Raw genomic sequence first — 13,010 nt, 5'->3', positions numbered from 1 at the left:
GTATTATGCCAAGTGTAAAAAGATAAATGCATAGGTTTTTGTTCTGTTTAAATTACAGGATTTATAAAGATTGAATTTGATGAGTGCATTTATCTAGAGGTTTTTGTTTTTCTTTTCGTTTAAACTATTCTACCTGGAATACCTGCAATCAGTTGCAAAGACATTAACAGCCGATTTCTTGAATTCTTATGTTGAAAGTAAACATAGTTCAGAGTTTGACGTTAAGTTTTAGTGATTTACAGAATACTCAGTAATTTGTGGAGTTATATGTATAGATTTGGGGAAGATCATCTGTAATGTCACCAAAATTGGGTGGTAGTTATGTTAGTGTGATGCTGTTATGTCTATGTTTCTAGTAAGTTTTAATTCATGATAATAGTTAGCATTTATATAAGACTTTAAGGTTTACAGAGTACTTTACACATATCTCATTTGATCCTCCCAACAACTCTGGCATATAGGTGTTATTAATATCTTTATTTTGTAATTGAGAAAACTGAGGCACAGTTTGTTCTAGGGCCACCCAGTAAATGTTTGAGGCAGGATTCAGACTCTGACCCTTAATTCCAGCCCTTTATCTATCCACTGTGCAAGTAGGGGCTGAAAATATCTTGATGGAGAATAATAAATAGTAGATTAGGAGGTATTTAGAGTTAAATATGAAATTCTCTTGTGGAACTTGAATATTTCTGTCTCTTGTCTCAAATCCAGCAATTGTCTTGTAAGTGAATTACAAGAAGTATTTGAAGAATATATTATCTTGACCTTATTTTAAAGATAAAATGTGGGTAGCATAGTAGTAGATACTTTCTAAGAAATAGGCATGCACATTGCTGAAATGAGTTTTTTTATACTAGTCTTAACTGTCCAGTAGTAATTTTGTGTTTTGAAATTACCAAGTTGTAAATATGTAGATATGTACAATTTCAGGACTATAAGTAATCTTAGGTATTATCTAGTTCAATCTTTCATTTTAGAGATTAGGAAACGGGTTTAGAGAAAGGAAGTGATTTTTTCCCAGGTCACACAAAGTACACAGATCTCTGACTCTTACTTAAGTGGCTTTTGATCAACAACTCTGACATTTGACATCAAATGACTTTCAGTTTTTAGATTTAATTTTTAAAAAAACTTTTATTTGCCCCTCATGAAATTGAATCTTAGATAATTGTTTGAGAGGGAATGGTATATACCCAGATTACATATCTTTGTAATCAGGACTATAAGAATCCTCCTTTGCCTGTTACTTTATTCAAGCCTCTGTGGATTTATATTATAGTTTAACTTAACTAGACATATTTTTTAAAGATGATATTTTGAATCATTTTTTCATCTACTTAGTTTTCCTGTTCTGACCTTTTGAATGATAATGCAGTGTTGAGGAGAAGTCTGTCGTTGACTTATAACTTTGTACTTGCTCTCCTCTACAGCAGTGCCAAATGCTTTAAGTGAACATATGTACATCTCCATTTTATGCCTTGATATTAATTATTAGAGGGCTGTTGAATGTGGATATTGTTGTTATATATTTTAGGGAATCTCATGTAATTTTTATATGTGTAAAAATCGTGTTGTAAGAGTCTTTAAGGTGGTATTTTATTTTACTAGGTCTAATGAGTTTTTATAGTCCACAAACAAGCACAATGGGATCTTATTGTATACTCAAGGTTTCCCATCAATTATGTGATGATAAAGATGTATTCTCCTGTGAAATGTTGCCTTTTAAGTGTTTGTCCCCTTCTAACACCTTCAGCAAGGATTCTCTAGGTATGAGTAGATCATTCTCATAAAAATGTTGACAGGAAAGTAGGCATATGGATAGGTATTTATTGATGTTCTCTCAGTCAACCTTTTTTAAAAAAAATAAAGTCCAGGGATTTTTTTTTCTTTTTACACCTTTGAGATTCTTACTTCCTTCAGATAATTTGAGAGTCAGTACCTCAGTGTTCTCAGAATTGTGTCTCTTTTGGCACAGACCTCTGTGAATACTTGGTCTGGTCTGATTGTTTTTCCATCTTTCGTTTATTTACTATTATTTGAATAGTTGAGTATTTTTTGAAACAAAAATTTCTCAAGTTGTTACTCTGGAGAATTTGCCAATAGAAATGGCAAATTTATAAAATATGTTGTACTTAATTTCTTTTGGCAGACGTTTGATTAAATGTCTTATCAGTCAATTAATAGGTTTTTATTAAATGCCTGTTATGTTTCAGGGACTGTGCTAGGAATTAGGGATACAAAAACAATGAATGAAATAATCCCTACTTACAAAGGAGTATCAAGTAAAAAACTCATTTTCATCATCAGTAAACCATTTTTCCTTAGTTGACACTACTTTAAGGAATTTTCCTTACTCTCCTGAACATGAACTTTATTTTTTTTAAAGTGACAAAAATATCTACGTTCCATGAAAAATTAATACAAAATATTAGAAAAATTTAAATCATATTTTTATAATACCTTGTAGGAATAATATGCTGATTAAAAATTTTTCCTGCATGTAATACTAAATTTTTAAAAAAAATTATCACTGTAACAATTTAAAAGTGGTTCAGTATATGCTAAGCACAGTTAGCTGTTTTGTATTTGTAATGCAAGCTCCTTGAGGACAGGAACTGTCTTGCTTTTTGTATTTCTGTCTTGAGTGTTTAATGGTAATTCCTTAGTAAATATATTTTTTAAAAATTCCTTTATCCATTTGCACTACTAAAAGGGGTCCCAAATGGTTGAAGCCAAATATTTTATAATCTAAGAGCCAAGTGTTTTGTATTTCTGTCTAAACCTATGTTTGTGAAAATCTTGGAGTTGCAAGATGCTTTAAAATTATGAAGTCTGCACTCAAGAGGCATTGTAAAGTTATTTAATTTTCCCATCTTGATTCAGTTGCAGCTCTTCCCTGCTTATTATCCCTCAAGGAATTATATGGCCTAAGACTTCTCTTTCTCTACATTTGTTATTTTACCCATGGGACCTTGTTATTATACCTGTGGGAAAGTCACTTAACTTCTCTGGTTCTGTCTTCGACTGCTTGGCCTCCATAATCAAATTCTAGATCCATGCTCTTTTTATCTTTGGCTTGTGCTTCTGACTTTGTGAAGAAATAAAAATTAAACAACCACCTTGATAACCTCTTCTTCATACTTGTAATGAACTGTAACATTTTATTTGCTGGATGTGATTGAAAATTGATTCTGTTAGTTATATTATTTTGGTATAAATATCTAAATTTTAAATAAAGCTATTATTTGAAGACATCAAAACAAAAATGGCTTTATTATATCTTTTAATTTTCTTGTGTTTTAGTTATTTCCTCATTATGCCTCAATTTATGTGTTAGTGTCAAATTACAAAACTTTGTGACTTTTGTACTTCTAATTTTAACAGACATGTAAACTGAAGTTTAGGGGGAACAAAAGTAATGTGCTGCATAAAGAGATTTATTTTCTATGAAGCAAGGCTAGAAAAGGATGCCTTATAGATTTTCTAAATAGAGGTGTTCTTGGATCAGCATAGTGACTTTTTGAATGCCAAACAGAAGAAAGGGTAAGTCTATTCAGCTAGATTAGTTTTCTTCCAGTTGTGCATTTTTCCATTATTTTATTTTTAAACTATTTTTGTAAAATCAAAGTATTGAAGTTTCTGTGAGGGAGCTTTAAGTACCATCACAAAAAATGAAAATTATTACATCTTACTAGACAAAAAACAACTTGTTACTGATATAGAAATAACTTTAAAATCAGTTGTCTATGTAGTCCATTTATTTATTACTGGAAATGTAAAAATCAATACCCGAATATAAGAAAGGCTAAAAATGAAAAGATAAGCATGCAAATAAATAGCTTCAGCATGACCTATTTCAGCAAGTTATTGATATTCTCTTACCCAAAAGAAATGGATAAAATTTAGTACAGATATCTCTGTAGACTATTACTACATCTCTAAAGGATGTTGCCCATGCTGTTTGTATTTTTATCTTAATTTGTATGTTTGATGCTATTTGATTCCATTCAAACAAATTGGGACTTACTTCCTTCATAATTTTTTTCAGGAGATTGTTTCCAAGCACATTTGATAAATCTAGTGGCATCCTTTATTATTGTTTTGTGGGGGATATGAATTTGTTCATGATGATTAAGGCAGATACCAGTTTTAAAAAATTTCCCTGGTAGAGTATAGTTGGTTATTAGTTGGATTTGCGTCAATTGACTTGAAACTTTTTCCAAGATTGCATTCTAATTGTGCCCATCTCTTTTTCCAATTCACTTGTCATATTGGCATTTTTGCCATGCTTTTGATTATTACATAATACTTCTAGAGTTTGTGGTAAATATGGATTTCCAGTGTCTTTCCCTGTTCAGATTTCAGGAGCACTTGTTAATTTTTATATTTCTTCAAATATGGGTTTTGGAGTGAAATTATTTCTTGTTATTACTCTGTGCTGACATGCAGTATGTTCTTTAACTCTGAGCTAAGTATGTCATTTGCAAAATATTTCATAGGCATATTTTTAGTTCTGTAAGTGGGAAATTTCTTTAAAAGCAGTGCCTATGGCTAGAGCAGCATTATACAGGTGTAATATTGTCTTTAAGATGGAAGGCATATGATGAAGCTCTTATTTTTCTGTGAAAGTATAAAGTTTTACATAGGATTGTTCAACTTTTAGTTGATCTGGTCAAACAAGAAGAGTCTGAAGATAAATGTGAGGAAAGGGCAGTTGAGATAAATCAAGACTTTGAGCAGAATACCGTATTAAAGTTATATCACATAATAAGTATTTCATTCTGACAAACCATCTCTGTATTTCTTTAGTGCATTGTTTGTATAGTAGGAACAGTTTGTTTTGAATCAAATGCAGTACCTTACATATCATAGATACTTCCAAAGCCCACTTTATTTGGGCAAGCACAGAGGACCACATGAAGGTGAATTGTGATTATGATGTATTCTCCTTTAACCAAGTGTGGTAGAATATTGAAAGGCTTTTGAGCATGTTAAGTTTGGATTGTCCGTGAAATAATGCGTTGATAAGGTTTGACTTTTATTGGCATGAAGAACATGCTGCTGATGATTTAAATACTACTGATTTAAAAACTACTAGTTTTTGTTTAGAAAATAAATTCCATTTATATTTCTTTAGAATTATGATCCATTTAAGTGGAATTTTAGTAGTGAAAAGAAAGTGGTGCTACTGGATATTTCTTTTAGATGATCTTCCTTAGATCAAATGGAATTCATGTTGAATGAGCAAATGAATCACACATTTATTAAGTGCTTATAATGTACAAAGCATCTGTATTGTGCACTGAAGATACAAGTAGAAAAGTAAGACAGTCCGCACTTTATAATGGATGAAACAACACATGGAAGGTTTCAGTTGTATGTTGGATGGAGAAGTGTTCTAAAATATTATCAATTTCTGATGTTGACAGTGCCAAGGACTGACATGGTTAGATTTACACTTTAGAAAAAACACTTTGGTAGCTGTGTTGAGGATAGATTGGGATGGAAAACCTTAGGAAGGGAGACATTAGGAAGCAGTGGAAACAATCTAAAAAACAGAGAATGAGGACCTGAAATGTGTAGGATATTGTCTGCATGAGTGGAGATAAGGAGAGGTATGTGAGAGATGCTGTGGACTCAGAAATGGCAAGATCTGGCAATTGATGGATGTGGGGTAAGAAAGTGAGGTATTGAAGATGACAAGGTTCTGAACCTGGGTCATTGTAAGGATGGTGGTGCCCTTGGCAATAAAAGATGTTTGGAAGCAAGGTGGATTTAGGACAAAAAATGAGTACATATAATAGAAACTTTAATAAAATTTTGATGAATTAATCAATGAAGAAAAATTATCTGCTTGACAGCCTGGATTTTTCAGAACACTGCTTCATACATTCTGCTTCATTTTCCCCACAAATTATCAAAATATCCCAGAATTACAATATTTTGACAAATAAACCTCACTGATGGAAGAACAATAAACTCCTCTGGAAGCCTCCCTTTAGAGAGGACTCAGAATTTTCCATCAGCTGCTCCACTTGATTTTGACTCCACTGACATCATGACACAGGGTACCCTCTTATTCCCCCCCCTTCAGAAAGTTAAATGGTTTGTCCAAAGTGACATAGTCTATAGCAGTCAGAATGTGAACATTGGTTTCCTTTCACTTTATCCCTTTCTGTAATTGTTAGGTTCCTGAAAAGCTATGTATAAGCCAGATTCTTTTGTAAATTAAAGCCTGTACATGAATTCAAATTTGAGAGGGAAACTTGAGGTTTTTATAAAATGAAAAATACTTAATTAACCAAATAAATTTTTATATATTACTTTTGCTTAAAGCAGGTCACTCTTGAGTAATTTGATAATTTTAATCATACAGTTTCTGTTTTTTATCTACTGAATGACAATTTCAGAGCATTGATGAACTAGTCAAACCTAGTATCTCCTGAGACATATGGTATTGTTATCTTGAAATTTTCTTGCAGTGATAGCAGTCTTTATGTGTGTGTATGTTTCCTTCTTAGCTGTTTGAACTGCTAGGACCTGAGGGATTTGAACTTATAGAGAAGCTCCTCCAAAACAGAGTTATAATTGTGGATAGATTTCTCTCTTCAAATGACCATAAGTTGCAAGTTCTTCAAGGTAAGATCATTTCACTGTTCATTCAGATGTAAATGAAATATTTAATGTTAGTAGGAACTTTCTAATGTAATAAAACTTTAAATAAAGTAGTAATTTATCATTTATTCACTTCTGTTATCTTTGGTCATATTACAGTGTATTCAGGGTGTAAATCCTGGAGCATGGAAAGTGGAGAGAGAGAGAGAGAGAGATTGAGATTGAGATTGAATGACAAGGGAAATAAGAAAGGCAACCATTCTCCACATTCTGATGTTCTGCTTAATTTTTCTCCTTTACTTTATTTGATGCTGCAATTTAGATAACCTCATCCTTCATAGTAAAACGTTATTAACTTCATATTACCCTAAAGTAAAGTTAATCCTGCTGAGACAGGTTGTTGAGTCTCACTTCATGGCATGAGAAATTTAATAATTTAAAAGTTTCGTGATTATTCTGTTTTTAAAACCTTTATTTTCCATCCCCTTTAGGATTAAAGTAAACTGCTTATTATACATAATTAGGCAAAATAGGTAGCAAGGCATATTTGTTCCAGATAGTACAGTTCAAACCTGGAAGGGACATAAGGGACCCAAAAAGCTGAAAATCCCTCATTTTGCAGAAAAGGAAATTAAGACTCAGAGATGTTAAGTGACTTGCTTATATAGGTCACATAGGTAACAATAGCAGCTATTATTATAATACTTAGTATAGCTTAGATTTTTGTAGCACTTAAAGGTTTGCAGAGTACTCTGTGTGTACACACACACACACACACACACACACAATCTCATTTGATCCCTTCACTAGCCCTGTGAGGTAGGTTCTGTTATTATCCCTATTCTACAAATGAGGAAACTGAATCCCAAATAGATTAAGTCACTTGCTGAGGGTCCCATAAGTTAATGTAGAGCAAGTATTTGAACCCCATAGCCATTGACTTCCAAATACAACTCTCTTTCTAATACAATGCCTCTTAATTTGTTTGTACTCTTATTTGTATTTGCTGCTTGTACATTGAGCACTCATCATCAGATGTGATTTCCCTATTTTTGGTCTGTGTTTATTTCACTTATTCACAGTAATTTTTGAATTCAAAAATCACAGTGATTCTATAAAATATTAGTGGAGGGAGGGGCCAAATTTAATAAGTCCAACAAAATTATTATATAATTATTGACACTAAATAAGTTATATTTATGTATTGCACATATTTTGAGTGGAATTTAATGTAAATTTATTGACTACTTGTTTTAGAATCCTGATCTCTGAAAGTGAGACTCCCAAATATATTTAATTCTGAAGGGTCAAAAATCAAACTCTTATAATTCATTTTATAAAGCTCCTCTTTTTATACAGGCAGTCAGCATATGATGACCATTAAGTAAGCTTCCATTATGTAAATATGGAAAAACTCTCCTTGAAAATGAGCAGTTAGATTTGTATTCCTAATGTTGAATTTAAGTGATGTATTTCTTCACATTTTATTCTACTTTTCTTTTGGGTGGAAAGAAAAAGAAATTCTTTCATAAATAATAAGTAACTACATGTGTTAGACACACATTTCAAAAATACCTTTCATGCTTTTATAAATTTGCTTTGTAGACAATTGTAAAAAATTTTCGGGAGAAAATGCTAAACCTAATTATGGTTGTCAAGTCACTATTCAGTCTGAACAAGAAAAGCAGTTAATGAAACAGTATCGTCGGGAAGAAAAACGAATTGCCAGAAGAGAAAAAAGAGCAGGAGAAGATGGAGAAGTTTCAGGAGAAGGACAAATGTGCTTTGATCCTAAGGAGTTGAGGATGCAAAGGTAATAAATGCCAAAAGCTGATGAATGTGTGTGCTAGCCTGTTTTTTTTTTCTTTTACTTACCTTTAATATTTTAAGTATTTCTGACTTCATCACATTTTTTTTCCATATATATGGGATTTTTCTTTTTTCATGAAAACTTAATTTTCTGGGATGTGACTGCAGTGGTTTGCTTAATTACAGTCTTGGTTATATCCATATAGACTAGAGATTGAGGTTTTAGAGGCAAACTACCATTAACTTGAGATTTATGAAGCCTGGAATAAATGTATTAATAGTTTTGTTTTCTTCTCCAGATTAATGAATACTCTTTCCCATGTTGTCACGTAATGGTAGAGGAGAGAAAAAAAGAATACACATAATCCATCGGTACCTAGGAATTGTAGCGTATTTTAATTCTTGGTTTTTAAAATAGAGAGACTCATAAAAAAAAGCACGTTCACATTTTTATATGCCTCAGAGTGAGGAAAACAAAACTATAAATAAAAACGTTGTTTTTATGTATTAGATTGGTGATATCTAAAAAGAGCGTTTAAATGTATTGTTGTGTTATATTTGATTGTTCATAATTTTATCCTCTTTATTGGTACCTACGTAGTTTAATTTCTTTTTTTTTTGGAATACAGAGATACCTGAAGTAATTATTTTAGTTATCTCAGTCATTTTGTTGCTCATTTTGTTGCAATGTATATAATTACCAACCTGGCCTCATTTTTTTTTTCTTTACAGAGAGCAAGCACTTCAGAATGCTCGAAGTGTACCAGTTCTGAACAGACAGAGAGATATAGATATTGAAAAAATTCATTATCCACATGTTTATGATTCCCAAGCTGAAGCCATGAAAACATCAGCATTCATTGGAGGTGCAAAGGTATGTGTTTGGTATATGGCTTTTTTTTGAGTAATGCATCTCTTCCTAATAAAGAACATATTGATTCTCCCTCTGTTTCCCCTGCCCCTTCCCCCACCCCAGTAACTTTTGCTCATTAATCTATTATAGTAAATTGTACTTATTCAGTCATTTTCCAAGTTTGTGTTTAATTTTGATAGTCAGCAATAATTTCTCATTATCCCACATAGAGTTGTTGTATGTTAGAAGGCTTTCTGGGTAAGTGTCCTACTCCTTAAATATACTGAGTACTTTTAGTCTCCGGAATTCTGTCTACTAATATATTTTTTGAAAGTGTTGTGTGATACAATAATAAAAAGAAATTTGGGTTCTCCATATACTCGAATAATATACTGTGATTTAATTTGAACAAGTTTTACTCCTGATAAATTGTGTCTTTTGTTATTTCCCTTCTTCCCTCATTTTCCTCATCAACTGTACTACTAATTGATATCCAACCACCCCTGAATTGTGTAGAGTTAACCATAAATATTTCCCCACCTTTTTTAGTCCAATGTGTTATAGATTCCTGAGATTTAAATAGTCTTTTTTATTTAAATTTTCTTTCTGGTTTTTAACTGGATATATTATTTGACATTGTTATGTCATACATAGGACTAGAATATAAACCAAAGCAGTTCTTAAGATGTTTTAATTTTAACCATTTGATTTTAATTTTTTTAAAAAAATATTAATAGATGCTTTTACCAGAAGGGATTCAGAGGGAAAACAATAAGATGTATGAAGAAGTAAAAATTCCCCATAGTGAACCAATGCCAATAGGCTTTGAGGAAAAACCGGTTTTTATTAAAGACTTGGATGAGGTAAGAGAAACATTTTTATAGGATAATTCGTATTCACTAGAACCTTTTGTTAATAAATTGATATGTGTTGTAAATGATTTAAAACATTTTCCTCTTAGGCCTCTACAGAGCTGTATATGTATACATTTTATGCATCAATAAGAGTGAGTGAGCTGTCTTTAGACTATGGGACGTAATGGCACTATTGTACTTTAGTCTGATTGGACCACATGTAGAATGCTTGTCTTTGATTATGAGCCTCCCATTTTAGGAATGTTACTGGAGGAGTGAGGTAACTGAAAACCATGTTATATTAGGAATCAAAGAACACGGGATGCAGACTGAAAGCTAGTGAGCTTTATTTGATCCATGGGAAAATTCTAGAAAGGATCATTTAAGGTATGGTTCGTGAACATCTAGAAAAGAAAGTGATGATTACACAGAGTCAGTATAGCTTCATCAAGAACAGGTCATATCAGATTAATCTTTTATGTCAGAATTACTAAACTAGTAGTTGAGAGGAATACTGTGCGTGTAGTTAACATTAATTTTTTGCAAAGCTTTTGATAAAAGTAGCTTCTTGTGAAGGAGATTATGAAGTATGGATTAACCAATTGTAAGTTGGATGGATTCAGAACTGGTTTGGAGGCCAGTCCCAAAGAATAGTTGGTGATGGTTAAATGTTAGTTTGGCAGTAAGTCTGTAGTTGAATACTCCAGGGGATATGTGTTTGAGCTTGTGCTGCTTAATATTTCTATCAGTGGCTTGCACAAAGTTATGTATGGCATGCTCATTAAATTTATAGATGTCACAAAGCTAAGAGGAAGAGCTACACAATGGATAACCGAGTCAGGATCTAAAAGGACTTTGATAGGCTAGAATTGGACTGAATCTGGTGAAATACAATATAGATAAATATTTGGTGTCCAACAGATTAACTTATGAAGTATAAGATAGAAGAAGCATTAGTTTTTCTGAAAGGAACTGGGGTTTTCATATACTGAAAGTTCAATCAGCAGTGCATTTGCAATGTTCAGCTTGGAGCCATGGCACTTGGAGTTAAATCCCAGCCCTGCCATTTATCTGTGTGACAGTTGGATCTCAGTTTCCTTAAATGAGAAGGTTGATCTAAATGACCTTTAAATTTTGTTCCAGCAGTAGAGCTATGATCTTGGGATAAATGATATTGGGGTGTAAGGGTAATTGTTTTGAGGGTATGTATATATTAATTTGTCATAAGCATTTTATATATAGAAACAATTACAAAGAACAGTTAATTTCCAAAACTTTAAAATTATAATAAAACACATCATAAATTTTTGTAATGTACATCTAAGTCTTACATTTTTAATGAACTTAATTTCTTTCCTCAAAAAGTAATATCATCAAGTTGACCTTCTATTGGATGGTTACAGTAAGCACATTCTTAAGAAAATCGTCCAAAGTACTATGCAGGTGAACTCATTTTGGCTCTCAGAATATTACTGTTTAATGTGTTTTGCATACATTGTTGTGATCATCCTTTAGAGGGAAAGGCTTTGCCTTCCTTTGTGATAAACAGCTGCATTTCAAATCATGGCAGTAAAAATAGAGCAAAGCAGCTACTTTCTAGTCTGTCAATCCTCACAAGAATGCCATTTTCTGTTACTTGGCTGGCATTTGTGTGAACAATTAATCTTGGCTCCAGCGTACTGCTACCTTCTAAATTGCTTTCACTGATTTTTCTTTAAAACCTTGGAAGGAGTAAAGTACCTGTCATTCTCTTACCTGCACAAAATATCTAAATAAATAAATTATGCAGATTTGTTTAATTTTTAAAATATAAAATAGCATAGACTTTAAAAAGTCAATGACAAATTATAATCCAAATTAGTCTGACCACATATAGTAATAATTTCATTTTAAAATATTTCATCAATCAAGAGCATAACTAATAATTATATATAAAATACAGTTCTTAGTTACTTAAGAACCTATATTATTGTTGTTAAAGGTATCAGATAGTATTTCACTAGGATTTTGTGCAGTAGAACATACCTGGAGTGTTAGTTAAATAATTAGAATATAATTGACTTTTTTAAAAAATGGCTAAAATGAAAATGCCCTTTCTGTCCATTTTGGACATATAACCCAAAGAAGTTAGTAGTAAAAACAGATTCCTATAGGAGAGAGACTGTCATTTGGTATTGGGAACTCTAGGGAAGAAAACTCTTTGTTATTGTAGGTGAGCACCTTCTTTGTAACTTACTGTCTTAGAGAGTTGCCTAAAGCACTGAAAGGTTACTTGTCTAAGAGAATCTGGCTGGGGTAGCAATTGAACCCGTGTCTTCATGGTTTTGGAGCCAATTCTCTATCCTATGCCTTCTATGCACTGTTTTGTATTAGCAGACAACTTAAAACAAAGTAGATGCCTATCAATTGGGGAATGGTTAAACATGATGTGGTATATGAGTATAGAGGAATATTACTATGTTATAAGAAATGATAAATGTGATGAGTACAGAGAAATATGGGAAGACTTATACAAACTGACAGGTTGAAGTAGGAAGAAAGAGGCAAACAGTATAAAATGGAAATGGAAAGAACAGCTAACTATAAAACAATTGAAACTAGATGCTGTGAAATTAGACTGACCAAGTTTGTCCCCAAAGAAGAGATAAGAGAATGAACTTCTCTCTCCTCCTTGCAGGCAGTAATCTAGCAGGGTTGTGGATGAGGAGGGTTATAGAACGATGGATGCAACTATCAGTATGGGATACTATATATAGTGTTGGATCTGCTTGATAACTTGTTTAATTTTACAGAATTGTTTTTCCCCCTTTTAAATTTTTTATAAGCTATGGTTCTCTGAGAGGGGCAGAAGAGAAGCATGTATTGATTGTTGTCAATGA

The 13,010-nt window shown here is 32.3% G+C and overlaps 1 protein-coding gene across 2 annotated transcripts in view; it reads left to right on the top strand.

Moving 5' to 3' along the window:
* ASCC3 (activating signal cointegrator 1 complex subunit 3) overlaps positions 1 to 13,010 on the top strand; it is a 366,855-nt gene that overhangs the window by 40,633 nt on the left and 313,212 nt on the right. For both annotated transcript variants that reach the window (XM_027855178.1, XM_027855187.1), the window contains exons 5-8: positions 6,522 to 6,639; positions 8,221 to 8,428; positions 9,157 to 9,298; positions 10,015 to 10,140. In XM_027855178.1, coding sequence (XP_027710979.1) covers positions 6,522 to 6,639; positions 8,221 to 8,428; positions 9,157 to 9,298; positions 10,015 to 10,140 — 594 coding nt within the window. The remainder of the gene's footprint in view (positions 1 to 6,521; positions 6,640 to 8,220; positions 8,429 to 9,156; positions 9,299 to 10,014; positions 10,141 to 13,010) is intronic.

Source organism: Vombatus ursinus, unplaced genomic scaffold (assembly GCF_900497805.2).
Source record: "Vombatus ursinus unplaced genomic scaffold, bare-nosed wombat genome assembly UNPS02000582.1, whole genome shotgun sequence".
Taxonomy (NCBI): domain Eukaryota; kingdom Metazoa; phylum Chordata; class Mammalia; order Diprotodontia; family Vombatidae; genus Vombatus; species Vombatus ursinus.
The sequence above is the reverse complement of the archived record's forward strand: the minus strand, read 5'-3'. Positions and strand labels throughout refer to the sequence as shown.